The sequence below is a fragment of the Temnothorax longispinosus genome, chromosome 8 (assembly GCF_030848805.1).
Source record: "Temnothorax longispinosus isolate EJ_2023e chromosome 8, Tlon_JGU_v1, whole genome shotgun sequence".
In the NCBI taxonomy this organism is placed as follows: Eukaryota; Metazoa; Arthropoda; class Insecta; order Hymenoptera; family Formicidae; genus Temnothorax; species Temnothorax longispinosus.
Window position 1 is genome coordinate 6,340,617 of NC_092365.1, and position 23,669 is coordinate 6,364,285.

Sequence of the window (23,669 nt, forward strand, 5' to 3'; positions counted from 1 at the left end):
GAAACATATATTAATCACCGATTTAATAACAATTTTAAACTAATTGGTATTCCTTAAACTAATTAGTAGAATTATAATTTTTCATTGTAAAAACAAAGAACAAGCGACTAACTTGTCAAGATGATAAACGGCGGATCGACTCCAACCAATTAGATTCTGAATTGACTGTCGCTTCTGCAGAACGCGCCTTGCGCTTCTAGTGACATTTCGCGCTCACGCGCAGCTTCTAGGGACTTCGCCTTACTTCTCTGCGATCTCGCTAGATGCCGCCAACTTCGCGGCAAACCGCGAGTTCCGTAATCGCGGCAATCGCGGCGCATTGGTCGGTCGTCGGTCGGTTCCGGAGTAATCGCACAATCGCAGCACTGTTCCGGACTATTCCGGAGAGTCGGATCGGACGTCAGTTCACTCAGTTCGTCAGTATGTGCACGGCGACGGGGTGGAGTGGACGCTTTCGTCGGTCGTCGAGGACCGTCGAGCGTATCTGAGCAACGTCTGGCAACGCGATCGCGCTTATCGGTCGCGGCGAATCGGCCGCGATAACGCGCTCGCGAAACGAGTCGAGGTGAGTTTGTTGATGCGTGAATTTTGAAAACGGCAAGACAGGGAAAAAGAGATAAAGAGAGAGAGAGAGAGAGAAAGAGAAAAAAAACGAAAATTCGCGCGTACCCGATGCATTCGCCGATCGCGGCTCCGCGGAGAGAAGATCGCGGATATGTCAGGTCGATTTTTCCGCCAGGTGTTTACCGTACGTAAATCGTGATTCATTCTCCTCGCCGCGGACTTTCCCGACGCGCGCGCGCGCGCGCAGGGAGAGATGTGAGCTTCGACGAATTCGGGGCGAGACGCCAGCCGCTTTCAACGAGGCCACGTGGACCACGTCGGGAGGCAGGGGAGGAAAAATGTGAGATCTCCTTCCTCCTCTTTCTCTCTCCCTCTTTCTTTTTGACCCTTCCGCGCGTTACGCGGCCGATCGCGGGCGCAAGCGCGCGTAAACTTTTTCCTCGTTCCCTCCTTGGAACGACATCCTTCCTCATGGGAAAGTCGGGCCGCTTTTATGGAACCATCGGTTTTCGACCATTTTCCCCGCGATCGATCGCGCGATTTTGCCACGGGATTTTGTCCCAAATTTGGGACACGCGTGTTGTTTCGTTGTTTGGGATAAACTCCGATTTTGGAAAGATCGCGGTCGACGAAATCTCGTCGACGCGAGACGATCGAGAGACGATGCGGTTTTTAAACCGTGAGAAGTAAAAGGTGAAAGAGATTTTTAAGAGAATTGTGCGATGGACCTAGCTAGGATTACGCCAGATCATATGAGATTTTGTAATAGAAAGCAAGGATACATTGAGAAAGAACTTGACGCGCTTTTTGGGTTCTAAAACCCGGTTGCACCAACGTCGCATAATATTTAAGTTAAATTAGCTTATTGTTAGCTTAACTCACTTTTCCTCTCTAACTGTCCCCTTAAAAAGAATAAGTTAAGCTAAGGTTAAATATTATGCGACGTTGGTATAATAGCGTTTTTCACTGGCAGAACTATTGCGAACTCAGTACACATTAAAGCCGTTGTACACTGATTTAATCTTTAAAGTAAAATGCAAATATTTGATTGATAATATGCCCAATACATATTTTACCAAATAGTATATTAAAGAATATTGAGGCTTTCGTGACTTAACCCGTTTATATTAAACATATACACTTTTTACGTTGATTTGTGTAAGACGGCTTTATGTGCACTGAGTGCGCATCAGTTCTGCCAAAGAAAAACGCTATAAGTTATTCCCTTTAAATCTCGTGGGATTTAAATGTACCTACGGTGAATCGGTTGCGACGCGCACGCGACTCAGAGTTTGTGAGAAGGCACAAACGCGGCAGGGAAAAGCTTACAGTTCGCAACGTCGTAAAGTAACGGTTAATTCGCTTGAATGCAATCGCGTAACATTGCCTCGATTTTTAGCGAGAAGGCGTTCTTTCGCTTTCGCTGATGACTCGATCCTGATGATCCTACGTTACACATCAAAAGCATTTCCTAAAAGATCTTTCGGCAATTTTGTCCAAAATCGAGACGTAAGACTTACTCTTAAAGATGTATTAAAGATATCTAAGATTTTTTTATGATATAAGGTAAACGTACCAATGCCAGGACGCTTAAGATTTATATGTCTAGACACCTTTATCATTTTAGTTTTTAAATAAGTATAACGCGATTAAAAATCAAAGATAAAAATATAATACAAGAAAAATATTTTTATCTTTGATTCTTTGATTTTAATTCGCGATATACTTATTTAAAAACTAAAATGATAAAAATGTCAAGACATAGGTACGTGTCCAGGGATTGCATACATTCACCATTTTGGACACGGTACTGTCTGGGTTGTTATGTAATTTAAAAGCGCAAGTATAATAACGATGTAACATTATTTGCAATATACAGTATCTAATGCAATGTATTGAAAGATGATCGTGTAACAAATACGATAAAATAACACGATGTAAGGATGATGAAAGAATAACGCACACAATATAAGATTGTGATAAATATGATACAGATTATTTTCCACTTTGCTGCCACTGGAGGACACTCGTTTAGCTCCTGCACCCTTTTTTATTTCGTGACATTTTCTCTGCGTAAAAATGTCAGTCTTATTATTTCCCAAGAGACGTCCTCGTCGATTTATTTCGATGACGGGGCGTAACAATAATACACGCGAGTAATATTACACAACTCCGGCCGAAAAAGGAGATCGATCCTGTATAAAATTCCAGCGATTTTTTTTTTTCGAGAAACGTCATCTCGCTCGTAATATATTCCGCGTTGCGTACATATGTTTCGAGGATTTGGCTAACGATAGCGCGCTTATCGCAACACGTTCGTTATCAGTCGACTGATTGAAACCAGTGTCGAAGAAATTTCCAATATTACCTGACAATGAGTCATATTGAACACTAATATAACTCGCCTTTAGCTTTAAACGGACGTTCATTCAAAATTAATAAACGTAGAAAGTAAGAATTACGAGGCCTAAGCTTAACGACTATTAATTAAAACTTCTCGACAGTCATTAGCTTCATTTCGGTAGTAGTATGTTGTATAATACGTCGAGTTTCCGGTAATTTATATTTCGCTTCAAAGCGCAAACGCAATTTAAGAAAACACGTTATTCCTGCTACGGGATATGTTTTAGGGATCCCATCTGGTTTCCGTTATGTTTTACAAGAGTGAGAGAGAGAGAGAGAGAGAGAGAGTGAGAGAGAGAGATTCTGTTACACTCGTTGCGTTTATTTCAACGCTGATCAGAAAAGACACTCTTGCGTTAACTGGGGAAAACCGACGGGTAAATCTTCTCATATCATCACATTAAATATCGCGAAGCGAATATCAAACTTGCGAAAGAATAAACAAACTCGTGAGCCATTTCTCGGATCTTTGATCTAATTTGAAACGATTTTGCCAACGTCAAAATTTTTTGATAATTTAAATTTTTTCTGAGAAAATGACTTTTCGATGTTTTTCCTTTGAGGAAGAATCTTCAAACGAGAGGAACTTTAAAACGTTATTTTCTCAGAGAAATTTAGACTATCTAAAAAGTTCCGTTAATCATTAATGCCTCTTCCAAAGCGTTCGAGATTATCAGAAAAAGCTGAAGCATCTTGAAAGGATTTAAATGCTGCGGAGAATCTTGATCGATGCGCAGATATATCGACAATGGATGTATTGTTTGAGATAAGCGGTACACCTTTGACGATACACGGTTTCGAAAAGTTAATCTCGGATAATGAGCAGACGATGAGCCTCGGACGATTGACCGCAGGTGATATCGCAATTTTCTTTAATAATCGCTCCAATCGTCCTAACGACAGCGAACGACGGCGCGATAAAGCGTAAGGTAAAAGAGGCGTTCGCGAGTAAACGGGTGACCCAATTTAATAGCCGCTCGATTTTTTTCTACCCTTGATACACTTCGTTTACATTCGGCCGGTAGCGATTTACCGAGAAAAGGGTGCCCCGCGCCATGCACACATCGATCGCGCACACCGGAATCTCTCGTTCATCGCGCGTCGCACGCACACGCGATCGCGCGATTGCTCTCATGCTCATTAGCGCATGCACGCGTGTATAATACGCACGATGCAACGACATACCGTGAACTCCCCCGCCCCCGCGCTCCTTCCAACGCGAATTACATATTACCGGCCGCGTCCGAGCGCAAATTAAAGCTCCGGTAAACAAAAGCAATGGAAGCGGGATGCTGCTACTCTTAAAAAAAAAAGAAAAAAAATTCCCTGAAATATACTTTTAGATAAGGCTGCAACATTATGCAATGTACACTGAAAAAAAAAATTGTTAATCCAAAGAAACATTTCCGATACGTTCAACTAAACATGTTAGTTAACTGAACATTAGTTGTTTCAACAATTTATTAACCCATCAACATTTTTTTATCAAGAATTGATTAATTCAACTAATGTTTAGTTAAACTAACTAAAATGTTTAGTTGAACGTATCGGACTACATTTTTTCGGATTAACAAATTTTTTTTAGCGTATTTTCAATCGTGGAAAATTTTAAACTTTTATTATACTATACTTTATTATACATAATACTATATTGAGATAAGTATATCTTTACATTTACACAGCACACTTTGATATAACACTGCTTCGTGTAAGAAAATGTTCCTTGAAAGATAGATGATCAGGATAAAGATTAACGGTTAGCAGGAAATTGTTCAAGATCGGAATAAACAATATCTCTATCATTAATTGAAGACAGTTCTCTCTCTCCCTATCTCGATCTACGTTTCTTACACGTATCTACAAGCTCATCAGACGCATTAATTTAAATGCTGTTTTCATGTCGCGCTGCAGTTGTTCAAATCGAAGTTCGAGATATTCGAGAGATATTTAACGTCAATAAGAAATTAGAGAAAAAAAATCGAGTAAATCCTTTGTGCTAAAATCGCGGTATCGATCGCTTATCGGAATTATATCGGCAAATATATCAGATAAATGTATTTTTATATCAGTCACGCAAATGAACGATAAGCTTTGGCAATACTTTTCATATACGGGGTGTGCCTATCTGACTAATTTCATTTTCTCCTCATGGCGAATGTTGCACGCGAGCTGCGGATGTGTCCTTCGAAGAGTACTATACTTCGATTAGTTTTGAGTGGGAGAGGTTAATCTCTGGATGCCGTACTGATTTCGAAATAGTGTCTGAAAATAACGCGGTATTTCTGAGAACGCCACTAAGTTTCTGCTTCTCGCGAACTTTGGGGCGAAAGATTTTCACTCTGACTGATGCACTCGCTACATTTTTTGCAAAGATGGTTTACTTTAGTTATCTGCACAGGATATCCGATAGGCGTTCCCTAGCACATGGCGCTTTCCACGATCCGCATTGTATCGAGGGGCCTCGTATCTTTTTTGAGCGATAAGAGTGCGAAATTGTGCTTAATCTCCTAATGCTACTGGCAAACCATAAATCTCAGCAGCTGTTTTTGGATTTTGATTCTAACTTTCTATCGAATAGAAAAATAAATAAATAAGTGATTTTAAAGCCCGTTTTACACTTTTTTTTTTACTAAGCTGCGACATTATCAGACATTCTCATAGAGTTGCCCCCCTAATTATGGAAATTACATCAATAATTGTCGTATCGCATTGCTACTAAAGCAGGCGGGAATCTATGAATGATAAATGTAATCTAGAAGGAATAGATGTAGAAGAATGTTTAGCCGATAAGGTCAATTTAAATAATTATTAATACAGATACGACGAATGTGCAACATATGGATCCATGACATTTGATTATGATATATGAGAATGTGCAAACGGTGACGTATGTTCGAGCGGATGTCATAATGCGCCAATTTTCCACGTTTATTTTTAACGAACGCTATTAATGGCTATCAACGTTTTTACATGTTCACGCCGATAGAAAGCTTAGATAAAATTTTATTATCAATTTCATACTAAACCCGGTATCGAACGTCAATGTCGTATAAAATAATATTCATTCTTGGTACGACGCTCTATTACACGGAATGAGGGGGGTTCCAGGTTCGAACCCTGGCTGAGGTAATATTTTTCGCAATAAATTTAATAATTTAATTTAATTTAAATTATTTAAAAAATGAGATGCTTATATATATATATATATAAGTATCAAAGATTATTAACGTCTTGACGATTGAGGGACCAAAACCAATGGTCGAATCGTCACGATGATTATTTGCCAATTGTAATCGGATGAAATAAAAGTCTAATTGAATATTCATTCTCTTTATGAAAATAATAAAAATATAAAATATATATAAGAAAAATAAGTTTTTTATACACCAATACTTGAAAAATAGATTTAAAAAATTATTTAATTAATTCCGACGTCATCTTTAATTTGTCTAAATGTTAATTTTTTATTCCGCAGCAACGTGTCGCAATATAAAATTCAGTATAAAATCGTACCGATTGCGTTAAATTCATATTTGCGTTTTCTGTTTTGAAGGAACACACGGCGATGCACGTACGATTATTATTCAGAATACATAAGCGCGAATGATTCGTCAGTTGCGGAAATAAGCAAACGCCTGTCGAGAAGAATAATAACGAACGAACGAACTTCCAATCAAACGGTTTGCGCTCAAAAAGCGTACTATCGGGGACGTACTATCGGAGCGAGGACGCGAAGACGAATTATCTTTCTAGCATGATTGAAGAAGATTGAATTCGTTGCTATCGTATCGACTCTACAATTCTGATTACGATACAATTTCACCTATAGCTGTGGATGAAGGTGCGGTAAAATATTACATCGCGGGTCAGACCATGCAATCGATTATCAGATGCAATAATCTTTCGCATGAAAGTCCAGCATTCTAGTTAACAATGTCAATGATATGCTACTGTTTATCGGTAGTTCGATAATAGAACCTAGAAACGAGGCATGCAAGTTTTAAATTCTAAATATTGCAAGATGCTTCAGAACTGAAATTTAATTCTCAAGGATATCTTATCTCAGTATTAAAATTTAAACCAATACCTTGAGTTAAATGACATTTTGTTATTTTTAACTACCATGTGTATCGAAATTTATTATTTCAACACAAAACAGTATTATTTTAACTCTATTGGGTTAGTTAAAATAATTACTTACAGGAATGGTTAAAAATGACTCAAATTTAGTGTAATTTGACTACGAATTTAACAGTGAATGTTTTAAAAAAACTTAATAAATTCACAACCATTATAGTTTAAAATATATGAAAAATTTTTATAATTTTTAGTAAAAAATAAAACATCTACATCTTATTTCACAATCGTTGTCCCTCCATTGAAAATCTCTTCTCTATTTGTTAATAATTATATTTATAGAAAAATAAATTAGGACTGTTCAAGACACGTATATCACGTCTTAAAATGATCAATCAGTTCTTGCCATAAGCCATAAGCTGCAAAATTTAACTCTGCACTTATTGTTTCGCACAATCAACAAATTCCTCTTTCCGTATCGCGTAGATGTGCCAGCATGTCCGAGGACGACGCGCAGGAAGCAGCCAGCGAGGAGATCGAGAGACAGGGGTCTCTCTACGTGTTCCCGGGTGCGGGCCGCCCCAACTGCGCAACGACGTCGTCATCGTCGTCGTCGATCTCGACGGCGCCTCTCCAGCCGCCGCCGCTTCCGTTGTCGTTCCTCCACGGTGGCTCGACCACGGCGAGTACGACAATGACGACGTCCAGCGTCACGACGACGATGACGAGCACGTCGAAAAACAGCAACGGCGACGAGGACGAGGACGCGGTAGAGGAAGTCGGTTCGCCGGCGAGGAGGCGAGCCGTCCCGAGGACGCACGCGAGATCGGCGAGCCACGGCGGTGTCCTGGCGGATGGCACGACCGGATGGCAGACCTACGGGTCCTTCCTGGGCCCGTTGACGATGGTGGGAAGCGCCACGTCCGCTGGTCGACCGTCGGCGTTGAAGAAGCCGGGTCACCAGAGAGCCTTCAGCCAGGGTCAGGTGGCGGACGTGACGCAGGGCCAATCAGCCGTAACGGGACACCACCGTGTCGGCTCCAGAACGGACTTCATCCTGCCGCCAGGCCACAGGGAGGACGGCAGGCCGCCCACTGCCGGCAGGATGCCTTCCTTTCGCGGCCATTCCCGCCAAGCGTCCAGGTACGAAGCGAGAAAATATGATTTATCGCCGCACCGAGTGATAAAGATTATCGGGGAACGGAATAACATTGCACTAACAATAGATAGATAGCAGTCTAGGGAAAGTTACACGTAAAATTTAAAGATAAGATCTATTTAATCGATCAACGCTTTCCCTCGAAAAACGATACTAGTCTGATTGCTAGTAACAAATATAAATCTTGAAAGCTTTTAAGATAAGGCTTTATAATACGAAAAGAGACAATAAATTTTATTTATAACTTGCTTGTAATACAGAGATGTTTGAACAAATATCGGGTGCAGTAAAAAAAAAGTATAGTCAAAATTATATATATCGATTATTTTAAAAATATATTCGCGCTTTATATTTTTTATCGATAGTATTAATTCAATCGTTTCGTTATAAAATCCGTCAATCACTTAATAAAGTTATAAATTTACTAAACGCGTGACCCTATGGAGTTGCGATATTTTTTTCGCAAGGCGATATTTCATGCCCAGTTCGTAGAAAACAGGGTGTTAAAGGCGCAGACTTCGCCGCGACTGTTTGCAGATCGGAGTCTATCTATACGATAAGACGTAGCGTCGCGCCTCCATGGTGGAGAAGACTATGGGCCCATTGTTTCGGCCCGCTGCCAGAGGAACCCCGTTTAAGAACAATAGTGCCGAATCACTTAGTCCCCCCGAAGACCCCGAAGAGTCAGCATCCCAATGGGGGTAGAATGGACAACAGGTGAGAACAAATAACGAGAAGGAAGTGTCTTGTCTATGATCCATTCCAACGTTGTCTTACACGTGATGCATCTTACGCGCGCCCGTTTCTTCTTCAGGGTACGCACAACGAAGTACACGGCGCTGAGCTTCCTACCTCGTAACCTGCTAGAGCAGTTTCACCGCGTGGCCAATCTGTACTTCATCTTCATCGTGCTTCTCAACTGGGTGCCGGCCATAAACGCGTTCGGCAAGGAGATCGCGATGATCCCCGTGGTATTCGTTCTGGGTGTCACGGCGCTTAAGGACTTCTTCGAAGATCGCCGACGGCTCGCCAGTGACCGGCGTGTGAACAATTCCACCTGCCGCGTCTACGTTAGGTGAGTACAACATTGCAGCCGTGTGTACGCATAGCGAAGATATAGCGTACTGCTCGTCTACGACCGGCCCCCTTCTCTCCCCCTCGGAAACTCCGCGGGAAAATAATGATGTGTAGAGTTAACTCAAGTTTTACAAGTATCGCAAAAAAAAATGCCGATATAATGTTACACGTCTATTTGTGAATTATATATGGAGTTCACAAGGTAAGAAACATTAACGAATCGAGCGACGAAATGCGTAGAACGATAATGTGTACATTACTGTAGCAAAGCTACAAAGATATTAGAAGAACAACATCTGAATAATGATGTAATAATAACTAAGCACGCCGAAAGTTCCGGTTTTACGTCTAATAACGAAATATTATTCTACCGCTATGTATTAATGCACGGGAAGCTTCAAACGGATAAGAAGTTGAACAAGGACATATAATTTTTCAACCGGCCTATCGGCCTTGCGCTCGTTTATCCTTGCCTGTACTGCCGACGCGAGCCGTCACTTCACGTTAGAATCCTTGCGGCAACGAAATCCGATAGATCGATTCCAATGAGACCGACAATTCCAGATATGTAGGTCACGTACACGCGAGCGCGAACGCGAACGCGAACGCGCGCGAGCGAGCGAGCGGTCGACGTGCATTGCGGTCGAACATGGTGAAGAAAGTGTCCCGTACCGTTCTTTTTCCATCAAGACCCCGCGGCACCACGCACGTCCGTATCGCGACGCGCGATACGATGGACGTTCTAATTCGTTCGCTTCGTGTCAACGTTGTTTACGTTTAATGCCGATCGACGTGCCGCGCAAAAGCTCGGCTACAACGGGATTGTTATCGAACGAAGCGAACAAATTAGAACATTTTGACATTAAACGGTTTGGACGGCGCGCGATTTGGATAACGCATATCCAATGCATTGATGCGCGCGGTATGCAGCGTATTTCCGTATTTGTCATTCGTCGTCCGAGTCCGAGCACGTGCACTCATTTCGCCGCTTATATATGCATCCGAAATGTCCGGCAAACGATCGCGCCGCGAAAGCAGAGAGTTGTTGCACACGCGATCGAATCAGATAGGATTCGCCGCGGCTGGCCGATACGCTTGCGCCGATAAACGCGTATGTACGCGTGCCACGTGGTCGGTTGTGCAGCGCAACGCGAGGACGCCTTGGTATTACATAGCCGAACGAAGGGGGTAACGAACTCCGAAATGCTCGTCTCGTGACTTGCAACAATTTCGGGGATGGTAACGAGGCCTATTAACGCTAATTTGAATCCTCTACTGATGTCGAGGCGCCGAGTTCCGCGATTTGTGTTTTTCATAGTCTTAACCGAAGCAATTTAATTAACGAGTAATTAGGTGCAGAGCGGTGTAGAGATTATTGCCCTGCGACCATTTCGACTACTTAAGAAGACGCTTATGAGACAGCGGAAGAGAATAAGTGCATCACTGAAAATAGAATCTGGTTGAATTAATTGGACGTCTGGTGAAAAATGAACGAACCAGATTCTTCCAATTAATGCAACCACAAATTCCAATTAATGCAACCAGAATTCTAATTATGCAACCAGAATTCCTATTAATTCAACCAAATTCTGGTAGATTCAACCAGTATTTTCTAGTGGAAAATGAACAATTAAAATTTTTTTTTGTTTCAGTGGCTTACAAAATCTCGATCATTTATATCGATCTAAATTGAGGAAAGATTGCGATTCTCGAAAAATATTGCAAGAAAATAGAAATAATTTCTTTCTGTGAGTGAAATAATATTTTTATTCCACATCTGCGAATTCGCGTGAAAACCAGCGGTGGGTTTTCCGTTTCGTGTAATTGCAAAATTGCGTTTAGTTGCAGTTAGTTGGCCTGCCTAATCGTTCGCACGTCAGTTTCGATCGCTTGTGCAAACGTGGGCAGTTTCGTGATCGTCACGAACCCTCGTTCATAATGCAGCGTAATCGGAAAATTGATCGATGACCTGGCAATTCCGATACGATGCCTCCTCCGGATTTCGCTGGACGACCTTGCCCTTCGACGAGTCTCGTCACACGTCGATTCCTCTTCAACATTAATTCGCTGCATTCCCGATCACGCTCGCGATACAAAATCGTTCTATAATTCGTACAGCAGTCTTTGATTTCCGTGCCCGATCTCAGAATATCGTGACGATCGTGATAAAAGGAATCACATTATCGTGATAATGATAAAATATTATGTCTTTACTCATCGACGAAGAAGAAAATATAATAAATATCTAATCGCTACACCTGGGGCGATTATTACGCAGATCTCTGATATAAGCGCGACGCACTACCTGCCGATGCATTCGCGTGTTCCCTATCGGAAAGGACGATCGATTTAAAATTACGCTGTCGGCGACGGCGATTCTCTTCGAGTCGTGACTACACGCGCTCGCTAATCGTCTCAAATCTAGCGTTTTCTATAAACCTAACGTATCCGCATAATAGTGCGAGCGACTCCGCCCGCGTTCTCTCTCTCTCTCTCTTTTTTCCTCTTACACTCACGGCCAGGTCGATTCTGATCCATCTCGTGCGCCGAAGGCCTTGACATTCGCATTTATTGCCATTACCCCTTTTTATCTCGTCTCATGGCGCGTGCCATACAATCTGTCGATTCCGCTTGTTACAGTCTACCCGCGACATATTTTTATTGTAATTGCGCGCCTCTGCGAGCCATATGTTGACATTTTTTCGGGAATGTATATCCAAATGTGTGCATGCAACTGTGGTGAAAACTTGTGGAACTTTTGTAAGTCACGAGATCAACTTTTTCTTATTTTAGTTTGTATAATAGCTGGATTAAATAATTTAATATGGAATCTACTTTCTTTCCTCGTTCGCGTGGATAATTCTCCATTTTTAGCAACAGAGTATAATTATTTGCTGCACGGCGCAACAGCTGAGCGAAAGCGCTATTTAACCCTTAGCTGGCACACTTCACCAGAATCACATAGCTGGCACACTGGGGTCGTTTTAGGCCCCACCACTAAAATGCTTGCTGCAAGGAAGCTACTGATTTGTTTTACTTAAAAAAATTCCAAGATAGTCTTCGAATGTTGTTTTAACAACTGTCATAGATTATTTTGATAAAATGTAATATTAAGTATGAAAAAAATTGGAGAACGTAAAAGAAAACGCAAAAATGACTGTTTTCACTCAAAAATTTATAACTCTTATATTTTAACTCTTCTATTTTTTAGTACCATTTTCGTATTATAGGGGGCTTAAATTAGAACTGAACTAGGCTGGGGCGTTTAATACCCCACAGTACCAGCTAAGGGTTAATCTACATATACTTATTGTTAGTTCAATTCCTAATTATTTATTTTTACCAGATTTATCTATAAATCTCAATAAACGATTTATTTTATCCTATTTTATAAATTAAAATGTCCACGAATCGAGAAACATAAAATTTTTCCGATAAAAGAAAAAATGGTAGTAAAAGACTTAACAAAAGTCTTCCTTTGACCTTTGATTTATAAAATCGTTCAATTGAACTTATTGTGAGCTATCAAAATCAGTCTGGAACGCCGTTAAAATTGCAAGTAAAACAAAAGTTTGTCCAGCCGTATCGGAACAAATGTAAGTTTCGCGTGTGCGAGCCACTCTAATCATCGCACTTGCCTCGCCTATTTGACACCGATTGCTCGAAACCTACAGCTGTTGACCTTCGTCGATATAGTTTCGTTGTTGTGGCGACCGCCGGACATGCCATTGCGTTAAAACTTCTTTTAAATCCGAAGCCGTAAGACCGCCTACTCAAAATCCCACTTTAGAAACCTTCTTCCGTGCGAGAGAATCGCGCGAGGAAACCGATATACCTTTCGCAACGCAAATAACTTTTAAACGTTATTCAATACGGTTCTTCCATTATGGTGTTACAATAACGTAACAAATTTTGTCCACGGGGGTCTAGCTAAATCTGGGCTAATAAAATCCGGCCAATCGAGACGGGAAGACACATGCCCAGCCCTTTTTTTCCTCTTGCAAAGCTTCGCGAGTGCCGTTAAACCGGCGAGTGATATCATCGGTTACGTCATTCAATGCGGGTGTAAACGTATATAATGCGTGGTGCTTGGATATCCTAACTATATCGTTTCTCTGAAATGCGTTCGAGGTCCTGAAATATCGACGAGCTACCAGCAAATCCATATATATAGAATATAGATATTTCGTGGGAAGCTTTTGACACAAACAATTCAGCGTGAAAGGCGTAATTATGTTTGACTAATAAAAATATTTTAACTGCAAATAATTTTCCTCGTTCTCTAACGTACTTGATGAAACAATATGCTGAATATGCAGACTTCTCAGATTACTTCCATTTAATCAGAATGGATTTTTTTAATACAAATATCCTGAAACTCACCCAACAAGAATGGAGAAATGGAGTAATTAATTTATTTTTCTCGCTGAAGATGGCTCAATCCCGAGCCGAAACGTACGAATGTATATTACACTGGGAATCAATCAGTGATTCTGTTCATTTACGCACCGATAACTGCGTCTGACTCTCATAGCCATCCTTTTATCAATTTACAAATATCTTGTTTCCCTTTATTAAGCTTTATGATATTGCTAAAGCACACGTTTTTAGCTTTTATTCAATTTTAAATAGATTGTAATTTAATGGTTTTCAATTTGAAAGAGTTTTTGTAAAACTGTTTAAGTGTGGATATAAAAAATACGTAACAAAATTATTTCTAAATGAAAATTAATTTGAAATAAAATAATGAACTTGCAACTGTGTGTGTATAGATAAATATAGAATAAAATTTTGTAAGCGTTCCGTTGTTCCCTCACGGTGTTAAAGTCGTAATCATTTGAAGGCTAAGTCGAAACAATGTCAAGAGAATGTGTTCACACAAAAGAGAGAATGTTAATTACAAGTCGAAAAGTCTAAGATATCCGCCTGGAAATAACGTGAAGAAAGATACAAGTTCCGTGAATTTTGATAAGCGTAAAATACGTATAACCGCTAAGTTTTCCTTGACTTGTTATCTCATACAAAATTATGGCATGCGGTTAAAAATTATTATCCTGAAATTATTATGCGGCCAGCGATAACAAACGCGGTGCCAACGTACGCGGTGTGCTTGATCGACTGCAGAATGTAACTAAAAAAGAAAAAGAATACTGTGTGCTTGAGAAAATTAACGACCTTATTTCAGAAATTACTAAACAACAAATAATCATGACAAATTAATCGTCCCGCTTTAATATGGCATGCCGAGAAACGCAGTTACGTTGCTTACGTAATGCCACCGTGCCGTGCAAAAAAAAACCTGTATTTTACCGGCCTATGTTCAGTGGACATTGTTTTTTTGCAACATTGTGTTATATTCGCGGACGAATTATATAGAATTCATTAGATTTCTTGCATTATACATATATATAGCGATGATTATAACATTAGGCAGGGTGTTGCGTACGTAATTGCAAATTAGCTCATGCATTATTACGTGTATAACTAGCGCTATATGTAGTCAAAATGTCCCCGTCGGCGTCGGTCCTGCGCAGGATACAACGATACAAATCCGCGACAAAAAGCTCGCTCGATCGTGACATCGATGCGATGCGCGATGCATAATGTATGCATTTACAATGATTTACGTTTTACACTAAACGAGGCGAAAAAGCGAGCGGCACAAAGGCAAGAATGGTGTCTCTCTTTTCTTCCATTATCCTCCAAGGCGCGAACAAAGGAATTTGCATCATTTAAGTCTCGTCTAATAAGACGACCTTGCAAAAAGATAAACGATATTCTCTCGTTCTCGAAATGAAATCCCGCTCCCATTCACCAATCCACTCCTGTGAATCCACCGCGTTCAAATGTCGAGAGATGATATCGTTTGGCTGATGCGCGAGAGGACCCGCCACCCGCCGTTTCTCGAAGGTCGTCTCCGATGATCGTCCAGTCGTCGTTTCAATTTCGTTCCGATTAAACGGGAATGGACGTGACGATAGTGGGGTATTCTAGACTGTACAACCTTGGATACCGCCGCTCCATGTGCTTCAATTAAATATCGTCAACCGGCCGATTTCGTCATACTCGGAGAGTACGAGAGAGAGAGAGAGAGAGAGAGATGAATCTTTCCTGAATTAGTCACGCAAGGTCGCCTCCTAGGCCTGTCGCGATTCCACGCCGAGCAGAATTAGGAGAGTAATAAGAAATTATATTTTCATGAGGCTCTTTCCCAACTCGGGTTTCGTTCCACGTATTAATATTTCGTGGATCAATCCTTGGTTTAGTTATTAGGTATAGAAAGTCGATTAAGAGTATGTTTCCTAAACCATATTTTTGTGAACGATATTCGCTTAATATTCGACATGTTGTACCGTTAAAAAATTGCCAATATTAAGTTGAAAGAAAGAAAGAAAAAGGAAATGTGGTTGGAAATTAACAAAAAAGAATTTTTTTGTTAATTTTTCAATTTTTCCTTCGTACCGTTCATTATTCACGATGATTCATCAATTTTCCGTTTCGATAGGCGCGCGAATAGTAATTACTTATTACATATGTCTCGCTGTGCAAATGTCGTTTCTATCTTAACAAACATTTGCGTTCGAAGCCGTGTGCAATGTCTATTTTTGCGGTGACGACAGCAGGGTAGCCTTACGAGTTCTTTTATGCAATACAAGGATTTGTCGATCGCCTTCGTCAACCCGTTAAGTAAGATGTTTATATATAATTTCACTCGTCGGCTCAATTTCTCTTCCATGCGAGAGAAATAGATATTTAAGTCTTATTTGAACCTAATAACGGGATAACATCATGTGGTAGCTATTTAATTAATTTAGCGAGGACAGAGCATACTGACACGATACGCATATTTCACATGTGATAAGTCCAGCTTATTAAATGAAACTGAAACAGACTGTCCTCTATTAGAGAAATGTTAACAGTCTCTTAGTCATGGAGCGTACAATCAGATCTTTATTACGAAACCGCGAAATGCAATTTGCGTAATTGCGGACGGTGAAATTAAGAAACGTCGCAGATGCAGAGGTAATTTATTTATCGCGCAAACTTTTTAATTATATCATTATTTAATTATTCGTCACGATCACGCAATTACGTGTTTCCCGTGTTATCCAAATAACGCTTAAAACCACCTAGTGCCATACAGTGTTTCTTGACGAGATTTCTCGCGATTTCGTTGTAGCGAGGGCGACAGATACATGAAGGTAGCGTGGAAGGATGTCAAGGTGGGTGACCTGGTTCACCTTTCGAACAACGAACTGGTACCGGCCGATCTCTTGCTTCTGCGAAGCAGCGATCCTCAGGGATTAGCTTACCTCGATACATGCAACCTCGACGGCGAGTCGAATCTGAAGCAGCGCCAGGTTGTCCGGGGTTTTCTCGATTTGCAGGATACCTTCCAGCCTTCCAAGTTCCGATCGGTAGTCGAGATCGATCAGCCAAGTACTAGAATATATAGGTAATTTACCCGAATTATTCGTCGTGTCCGATGTATTAAAATTAGAAACTATTTCTATTATTTTGAAGAAATTTTTTAAAGGTTTTTCTAGACTTGAGTAATTCTAAAAATCTAATCGTTTTTGTTTGTTAAAATTTTTAACGTGAATTTTTGATTCGATGTTTTTATAATTTGTCTGAGAAACCGCGATGCCGTTTATCGCCGTGATAACGTTTACACGGAATTAACCAGATTACCAGAGTGATCTCACTGGCGCGTTTGTTAGGTTTCACGGCGCCGTGGTGCACCCGAACGGCGGCAGGGTGCCCGTGTCCACGGAAAATCTTTTACTCAGGGAATGCGTCTTGAAGAACACCGACTTCGTCGAGGGCATAGTCATATACGCCGGTCACGAGACCAAGGCGTTGCTGAATAACGGCGGACCCAGGTACAAGGTAAATGCCCAAGGAACTGAATATCTATAACTTCGGGATAATCCAAGTGACTGAATAAATAATGTACATTGGAGAAATGCCTTTCTGAGAGATGCAACGCGCGTGTGATTTCAGCGTTCTCGCCTGGAGAGATTCATGAACAGGGACGTGAAATGGTGCGTGGTGATACTGATGGTGCTGTGCGTGATCGGCGCGTTCGGTTGCCGATTCTGGCTGTCAGCGTACACGGGTCTGGCGGCGGTGCCGTTTCTGCCGGTGCCGCACGAGCCGATCTACGAGAGCTTACTGACTTTCCTGACGTTCGTCATAATATTCCAAGTGATGATACCGCTGAGCCTGTACGTTACGATCGAGATGGCGAAGGTGGGACAGGTGTACCACATCGGCCACGACCCGGCCCTCCACGACACGGAAACCGGCCGTAAGGCGGAGTGCCGCGCGCTGAATATCACGGAGGAACTAGGCCAAGTGAGTGTGGCAATTTATTATTAAACGAATTTGCGCGGGACGAATATTTTACGATCAATATTATGAAAATTCCTCCGAAAAAGTGAAAACATTTGTATATCCTGAAATTAGTATTTCTTATTTTTATATATCAATTTAATTAAATTTAATATTTAAATGGTATGATCGTTCTTTATAACTTTTAGCACTTCTCTACATTGTTTTCTTACTCCTTGTTGCTATAAAATACTACATTGTTAGCCGAATACTACATTGTTAGCTATAAAAATTTCGCAAAGTAATGTACAATGTATTACTGTGAGTATTATTTGGAATGTTATCATTGAATGACAGGTACAGTACGTCTTTTCCGACAAGACCGGCACCCTTACGGAGAACAAAATGCTATTTAGGAGATGCGCGGTAGGCGGCCAAGATTATTCGCACATGGGGGACAACGAGAATCTGCTTCCGTGCTCGCGGCTTAAAGAGGACCTGCTCATAGGTACATTTCGACATCGCTTACAGGAGTTTCTTATTGTCTTAGCCACGTGTAACACGGTTGTCGTAAATTCTCAACCGCATCACGATATTATGAACTCTAGCGGGGTCATCGAGGAACCTCAAAAGAACGGAACTGGCCCTACGAGGTTTGTATACGTTAGATCAATGAAGGATTGAAGAAAAATAAAACAGATTTGTCTCTCGTCTTTGATGCGAAAAAAGAAGATAATTAAATACGACTATTTTTGCATCTATGGAGAGATTAGACTTACTGCCGCATTTATTTTTTTTTTTCACGAAATTAATATCATGGTATTCGACAGAATAATGGAAACGGACGCGAGCTCTTTTCCGACCGCGAATTCTCCGCCAGTACCGCTGTCTCCGAGCAACAGAGCTGTTCGCACCTTATCTCCAGTATCGCCAGTAATTAGCACGGCGAATACGTTCGACGATACTCCAAAGTTCCCGTTTAAAATTTCCAGGTTACTATAACGCTCGGAGGTGCACAAGATAAAAAGGTATTTAACCGAGCGATATCTTTGTAGGCCAAAGTTGCTGAACGTAACGTCGATACCAAGCTTGGGCATTGGACTGCTTGGACGGAAACCTTTGCCGGAGGGACAGAAGGGACGCAGCCCGGACGCGAAGAACGGCGACGAGTTGCTGCAAAGCCCGGCAATCTACGAGGCGGAGAGCCCGGACGAGCTGGCGCTGGTTCACGCGGCACGCGCTTACGACGTCAAGTTGGTGAAACGGACGCCCCGTAGCGCGATCGTATCCTTCCCGGACAACTCAACGCTCGCGTTCGAGATACTTCACGTAGGTGGTTACACGCGACGAGTCGCTCGCGAGAACATACAAACGGCAGTATACGGTTCATCGTTATCGTTCTTCGTACGCTTGCAGGTACTGCCGTTCGACTCGAACAGGAAATGTATGTCAGTGCTGCTCAGACATCCTCACACCGGCGAGATAGTGCTGTACAGCAAGGGCGCTGACACGACGATGCTGCCGGCGCTCTCGTCGAGCGACGAGAACGTCATCGCCTCGACGAGTATCCAACAGTATTTACAATCATACGCGCGTCAAGGTTTGCGCACCCTGGTGATGGCGAAGAAAACGCTGACGGCGCAGGAGTACGAGACGTGGCGGCAGAAGCACGACGAGGCGGAATTGGCGACGGAGAATCGCGAGCGTCGCATACGCGACTCGTACGCGATGCTGGAGTCGCATTTTACGTTATTGGGTGTGACCGGGATCGAAGACAAGCTCCAAGCCGGCGTGCCCGAGACAATGGCCGCCCTGGTCGCCGCCGGGATCGTCGTGTGGGTTCTGACAGGTTCGTAGAAAATCGCTCACTCGCGAACCGGCGCGCAGCCGCACGGACAAACCGGTTTAACATCGGCAAGCACTATTTTTAGTGCGATCATCTTAGAGAGAGATAAAGGAGGCGTTTCGCATTGAATCGCAAATGCATTTCCACCACATAGCCATCAGCGTTTCATCTATCCATTATTACATAAGTGTCGTTATATAAAGACGACGGATAAAAAAAATTACGGAGGCGTACTTATCGAAAGCCAATGAAAAGTAAACATCCCTCGGATGGAACCAGTCCGTGTTCTTGAGCGTAATTAGCGCGCGTTAATGCGAGTTCTACGTCATTCTGCACGTTTTCCGTTTCAGGGGATAAACCGGAGACCGCGGTGAACGTGGCGTACTCGGCGCAGCTCTTCTCGCCCGCTATGCAGCTGCTGCAGCTGCAGGCGAGATCGAAGTCTGTGGCCGAGGCGCTTATACACGGCTACCTGGAGTCAGCGCGCAAAGAGAACGTAAATAACGGTCATCCGCAGCCGGATATGATGGGCATCACGGATCCTGCCGACATGTACAATCGCGACTCCGCCGAGAGAGACGCGCACAGAATTGGCAGCCCGTGGCCACGGCAGCGCGCGCTTGTCGTGGACGGCAAAACGTTGACCGTGATCCTAGATCCGCGATCGGGCCTGATTGGGCCGTTCCTCGAACTCACGAAAATGTGTTCAAGCGTCTTAGCCTGCCGCGCCACGCCGCTGCAAAAGGTAACGCGTTGACAATAGTATAATAACATTAAAACAGACTTTAGCCGCGAACTAATGACTGGAGCGATAACGCGAGGAAGAGTAATATAATTTGTTTTACGTTGCAGGCATACATAGTCCGCATCGTTAAAAAGCAATTGGGAATGAGAACGCTGGCAATCGGCGACGGCGCGAACGACGTTAGCATGATACAGACCGCGGACGTGGGCGTCGGTATCTCGGGGCAAGAAGGCACGCAAGCGGTAATGGCAGCGGATTTCGCGATTTCTCGGTTTTCTATGCTCAGCCGGCTCCTCCTTCTACACGGGCACTGGTGTTACGATCGTCTCGCCAGAATGATTTTATATTTCTTTTACAAAAACGCAACCTTTGTCTTCCTCATATTCTGGTTTCAAGTAAGTATCGAATGATTGTAAAGAGAAAAACGTAAAACAGTTCCCTGAATGCAAATTTATCGATCCTTCAAGTAGAGATATTTATAATAATACGTAATACGTTTTCCCTCTCTTCTCTTGCAGCTGTTTTGCGGCTTTTCCGGTGCCGTGATGATAGACCAAATATATTTAATGCTATACAACTTGCTGTTCACCTCGCTGCCGCCTCTCGCCTTGGGTATTTACGATCGAGTTGCCAAGGCTCGCGTATTACTTTCAGCGCCAGAATTATATACGAGGGGACGCCTGGGACTAGTGTATCAGTCGCATTCGTTTTGGCTTACGATCATTGACGCTCTTTACCAAAGTGTCGTCATCTTTTTCATTACCAAAGAGGTTGGTACAACATTTTGGACCCGCTAGAAAAGATCGTCACGGTATACGATAAACACCCGTTATTTTTCAGGTTTATGACGATTCGATTATCGACATATGGGAATTCGGGACGACTATTATGTCAGCGTGTATCGTCGTTATGCTGGCTCATGCTGCTATAGAAACTAGATCTTGGGTAAGGAAGAAGAAATAAAGATTGTAACTACGTTAGAGAGAAGAGAAATATGTTGTCATGGGTATTATATGTAACGTTGTTTATTTCAGACTATAATCCATGTTGGTGCCATCTTCGGTTCTTTAGGCATTTTCTACGGATTTTGCCTATTTTACAATGCCGTTTGCGTCAATTGCATGGGCCTACCTGGGTCCTTCTGGATAATGGAAATGGCCTTTACACATTTCACGTACTGGCTGACAGTGGGACTTACTTCTGTTGTTGCCTTAATGCCTAGGTAAACTTTCCTTATACAATTATAGTAATTGTATAAGCCATATTAATTCGAATCTGCAAAGACAAAACTGCCGGGTTTACAGTTTTTTTTTATTTAATCGATTTGTAATTTAATTTCTTTTTCAATTCATTTATTCTAAACTCCATTTATAATCTTAAGTAAATATATGAGTGAATTATAATTATATTAAATATATTAATATAATTTTTAATTAAATTATGAATTCATATAAATCTAAATATGCTATTTCTTTGCTATCTCTTTGTCAATAGACTAATAATTCAGTTAATTTCAACAAATATCAAATTCAACAGCATTCTTTTTTATAATCACAGATTAGTATATAGGGCGATACAGTCCACTGTCGCACCAGATGCTATCCACGTTGTCTCGCGACGAATCGCTGCGAAAAACGATAGTCAAGATCGTCGGCAGCGTAATAGCAGTCAAAGAGGCGAAGTCAACTTTATCGCTGGATGGTCGCGCTCCTCGCAACATGCTACTATCAGGTATATCGCCAGTTACACCCATCGCTATCTAATGGCTCTAAATAATACCCATGAGTTCCACAGTGTTTGTTCTTCCGAGTACCATGTATCATTAATTATTCATTGCAGACCCGGCAGTTACAGAAGCAAAAGCAACGCTCTCACAACTATCGTCGCATGACAGAACACACAATCAGATAGAGATGAAGCGTGTCCATCTCATTAACCGAACCAATCGCTGAAAAATAGGGAACAACTCTTCGCTGTTGCGATCCTCGAAAGCGTTCCTTCATCGATTAGAGGAGAGTCTTCTGATCTCCGAAAGTCGTTTGCATTGACAATCCTGTCTAATAACTATATTAATTATTCCTGGTTGACGATTCCCTAGCCCCCTGTAGATCGTAGCTCTAATGATGTAGATACGAGAGGAAAGCTAGTTAATCATGGTTGGTGTTATCGGGCGTGAAAATTCGCGTTCGTTACCACCGAATCGTGTAATATAAATTATTAAAGAGAACGTCGAAACTTCGTCGTTCGAAATGCAATGCGCGTCATCACTCGCCCGTAGGGGCGTCCTCGTTGCCGATATCGCGATAACGCTAACGTTACATTGCCATTATCGAGTTGGAGTTATCGCGGCTGATTTAAAATCGAGTGGCCTTAAATCTTAGATCGTTCGTTGCATTTAATGGCTGTGACTTCTAGGGACCAAGACTGTGTGTGTGTGCTGTAACTGCATTGAGGCAGGCCGGAGATTCGAGTGAAAGTCTACGGCTGCGCTACTTTTCAAGTGTTTTCCTCTTTATTTTTTTTCTTCGACCTAGAACTTCACTCGAACGCGTATCCGCGACTTCTTCTTTCGAGCAGGCCGTGGAAGACCAACGTTAGAGACAGACGGACATGTATACCGCGAGTTCTAGCTCGCTTCATATACCTTGGAAAATAAGTGTACAAAGATGTTGTATAAAGAGTGCAAAGTATATATATATATGATATTCCGCGAGATATATTTTATAACCGCTGCGAGAAATAGATTTTATATATTAAAACCGATTTATTTTCTAAGTAAGTTTTTAGTTGTCATTTTAAACGTCGCGTCATACATTCGTAGAGTAAATAGCGGGAAGCAGACGCGGACGCGTCTTAAATAACCCGTGACCACCGCGTCGAGCTTCTCTTATTTCCGGTGTCGATCCGGAAGACCAACGGAATGCCTCATATAAATTATGTATGATGTATAAAGAGATACACACGAGCTTTGTCATACCTACTGTTGTGTTACTACCTGTTGTAATATAGACAGAGAAAAATATTGCGAGATAACGATATAGAAATTTTAATTTGGATAATGCATATTGAATGTTATACCGATAACACGCTGTTGTGCTATCTATAGTATTTTGATAATGATCGGATTATTGTTGTGTGCGTTTGCCGATGTAAGGAGAGTATTAAAAAGCGAGAAATCAACCCGTCAACTCGTTTGCATTTTCGTTTCTGCTAACCCATCGCCGTTTCATCATCCCTGTATAAACATTTAAATCATCGCGCAACTAATGTACACGGGTGTAACGTATACTCGGTAGAATTTCACCCACCGACGAATTTAGCAGCTGAGTGAAAACAAACAAGAACATTTCTTCGCGTATACGTTTACAGTCCCCAGTGTGTACGGAGCTATTTTTTTAAATAAAAGCAGATGAAAGACGTCTATCAATAATCGAATATAGAAATTTTAAAGATAGAGAGATTTT

At 41.8% G+C, this 23,669-nt stretch overlaps 1 protein-coding gene across 1 annotated transcript; it reads left to right on the forward strand.

The window, feature by feature from the left end:
- The first annotated feature begins 315 nt into the window (after positions 1 to 315).
- Positions 316 to 23,393, forward strand: LOC139817915 (phospholipid-transporting ATPase VD). The gene is made up of 18 exons (XM_071786201.1): positions 316 to 565; positions 7,531 to 8,187; positions 8,741 to 8,920; positions 9,018 to 9,278; positions 16,461 to 16,736; positions 17,002 to 17,170; positions 17,285 to 17,638; positions 17,972 to 18,267; positions 18,445 to 18,606; positions 18,670 to 18,943; positions 19,031 to 19,463; positions 19,811 to 20,205; positions 20,313 to 20,600; positions 20,724 to 20,975; positions 21,046 to 21,150; positions 21,240 to 21,427; positions 21,763 to 21,936; positions 22,045 to 23,393. Exons 2-18 carry the CDS (start codon positions 7,541 to 7,543, stop codon positions 22,094 to 22,096), a joined length of 4,506 nt encoding a protein of 1,501 aa, XP_071642302.1. The 5' UTR covers positions 316 to 565; positions 7,531 to 7,540; the 3' UTR covers positions 22,097 to 23,393.
- Positions 23,394 to 23,669: the final 276 nt, after the last annotated feature.